A 2,447-nucleotide genomic window follows, 5' to 3' on the forward strand; every position below is an offset into this window, starting at 1 on the left:
TCCAGTGCGTTGTGATTGGCCGAATACCTCAAGCGTGTGACGGAAATGTTACGCCCCTCATCATACTGTGATGCCGTGTCCCGGCCGGAGCGAAGAGACAGTTGTGTCCTCTTTTGGAGTCTAGTTGTGTCCTCTTTTGGAAGGCCAAACTAAGTAGTTTCGCTTTTACAACGAAACACACGGCGGGCTTGAGTGAGCGGAGGCCGACGAAGGAGCGTCCGGCGGGCTTGCGGCAACCACGTGACGACCCCGGGCTAGACTCCGCTATCCGCTCCGGATATCGTCCTCTTTTGGAAGGCCAAACAAAGTAGTTTCGCTTTCACAACGAAACACACACGACATGGCGGCGGCGGCAACAAAAAATTAAGCAGACTTTGTTTTCACATGGGTTCTTGCTTGCTTTCTTCCTAAATCCACACTAAAAAATCTTCATAATCACTAAAATCCCACTGAAACATCTGCATAACAACTTCTGTATCTTTCTTATATTCAAGCATTTTTTCAAGATTTGTTCAAGATTTTCTCCCTCACAACATCTTGTGTATAAATATCTTCATGGAATAAACATTCTTCTCCACCATTAAAACCTGCCCTCTATTTTTCACATACCACATCAAAACAGTTCCATGTTATTTTGTCAGTTCTCCTTTTGTCCCTCTGTGTGGAAAATTTGAGTGTGATATTCTTTCTCACATGATTTTGATTCCATCTCAAGCACAGATATTATATTCAAAGTTACTATTTTTTGTGTTTCCACCATTTTTGCTATCTTACTACAGTACATCTACCGTTATTCACCTCTCCTATCCTGCTTTCACTGGATGTGATTAGGCATAAGGCTGCTGGTTGTTTTTAAACTCTGCACTCTTGCGGGCAGCCACATAGTTATATTTAGCTAGAGTCTGGACGACCGCCTGAAAATCACTAAGTTGACTAACACTGGCTGTGCCATGAAACTTACATCTTGCAAAATGCACGTCACCCTCACACAATCAGCACAGAAACCTGCTGCATGTATCGCTGCTTCAAACATATAAGTTATCTGCATTAGTTTGTGTTTATGTGAATTTTAATACGAAATATGGTCAGTTTTCAGACTGATATAGGTCTTGAAATTACAGGAATTATACAGGGTCCCAAAAATATAAACTTACACACTTAAAATATAGATAATATTTTGCTATTTAACAAAATATGAAACCATATGGAATTTTATTTTTACACTGTTTTCTATTTTAAATATATTTTAAAATGTAATTTATTCCTGTGATTTTCAGCAGGCATTACTCCAGTCATCCTTGAGAAATCAAATGTTGATTTGGGCAATAAATTTCTTATTGTTATCAATGTTGAAAACAGTTGTGCTGAAAACTGTAATACCATTTTGTAGAATCATTTGATGAATAGAAAGTTAAATGATGTGTGTTTATTGGAAATCGTTTAGTAACATTATTATAATTTTTTTCTCTTACTTTTGATCACTTGTGCCTTTAACTATGAAAAAAACACTCAGACGTTTAACTGTTTCCTTTTTCTCACTCATGTCTAGCACTGAGGCCTTTAGTCCAGACAGAGGAGCGAGGGAAGGGGCCACTAAAGTGATGATAGTCGTGACAGATGGAGAGTCCCATGATGGTGAAGACCTTCCTGATTCCTTGGCTGAATGTGAGAAACGTAACATCACCAGATACGCCATCGCTGTAAGTACAAATACACATTCCTACCATAATTAAACCTGACCCTTGGAAAAACCTACAACCCCTCCTAAGAAAACCAGCGAGCAGCAGAGTGTATGCCTGAATATCAGATCTCCACTTAAACTGACCATAATTGGCACTGCTCTATTTTCAGTGTCTCTGCTCAGCTCCACCCGGTTCTCTCGCTCTCTGTCTGCGTTTGAATGATAAAACTGTCTTTCCTCATTCTTTAAACAATCATAACCACATTATTGCTGTTCAGAAATAGACTTAAACGGGGTTCCTTGCCATCAGAGGGATGAACCACACCCTAAAACCTCTCAACACTGACACCCTGCTGCTCTGGGTGGGTCAAGGGGCGGGCAGCACTTCCTCACTGCCACCCGAAACCACAACAGCGCAAGAAAAAGACAAAGTGAATCTGCCACCATCAGAGCCTGGGGTGTCAGTGTTGCCAAAATGGCTTTCCAACTAGACTGTCTAGTTGCGTGTATCTTAAAAAAAAAAAAAAAAAAAAAAAAATATATATATATATATATATTCTAGCTTATTTAAGCAATTTTCTGTCTATAGTTATGAGCTCAGATTCATGAACTGTTAAATGTGGACAGTGTGGCCTATTTTGGATTATTTTATTTATTACATAAATTTTCAGCACAACAATCTGACTTCTAGGGGGTCTTTAAAGGGGTCCTATTATGCTTTTTCACTTTTTCAACTTTAGTTAGTCTGTAATGTTGCTGTTTGAGC

General features: G+C 39.3%; 1 protein-coding gene across 1 annotated transcript in view; it reads left to right on the forward strand.

Moving 5' to 3' along the window:
* Positions 1-2,447, forward strand: part of LOC107685574 (integrin alpha-10-like) — a 41,771-nt gene that overhangs the window by 19,894 nt on the left and 19,430 nt on the right. The window contains exon 8 of the mRNA XM_016482210.1: positions 1,550-1,700. Within this exon, the coding sequence (XP_016337696.1) occupies positions 1,550-1,700 (151 nt within the window). The remainder of the gene's footprint in view (positions 1-1,549; positions 1,701-2,447) is intronic.

This window comes from Sinocyclocheilus anshuiensis, unplaced genomic scaffold, assembly GCF_001515605.1.
Source record: "Sinocyclocheilus anshuiensis isolate Anshui unplaced genomic scaffold, SAMN03320099.WGS_v1.1 scaffold185, whole genome shotgun sequence".
Lineage (NCBI taxonomy): Eukaryota > Metazoa > Chordata > Actinopteri > Cypriniformes > Cyprinidae > Sinocyclocheilus > Sinocyclocheilus anshuiensis.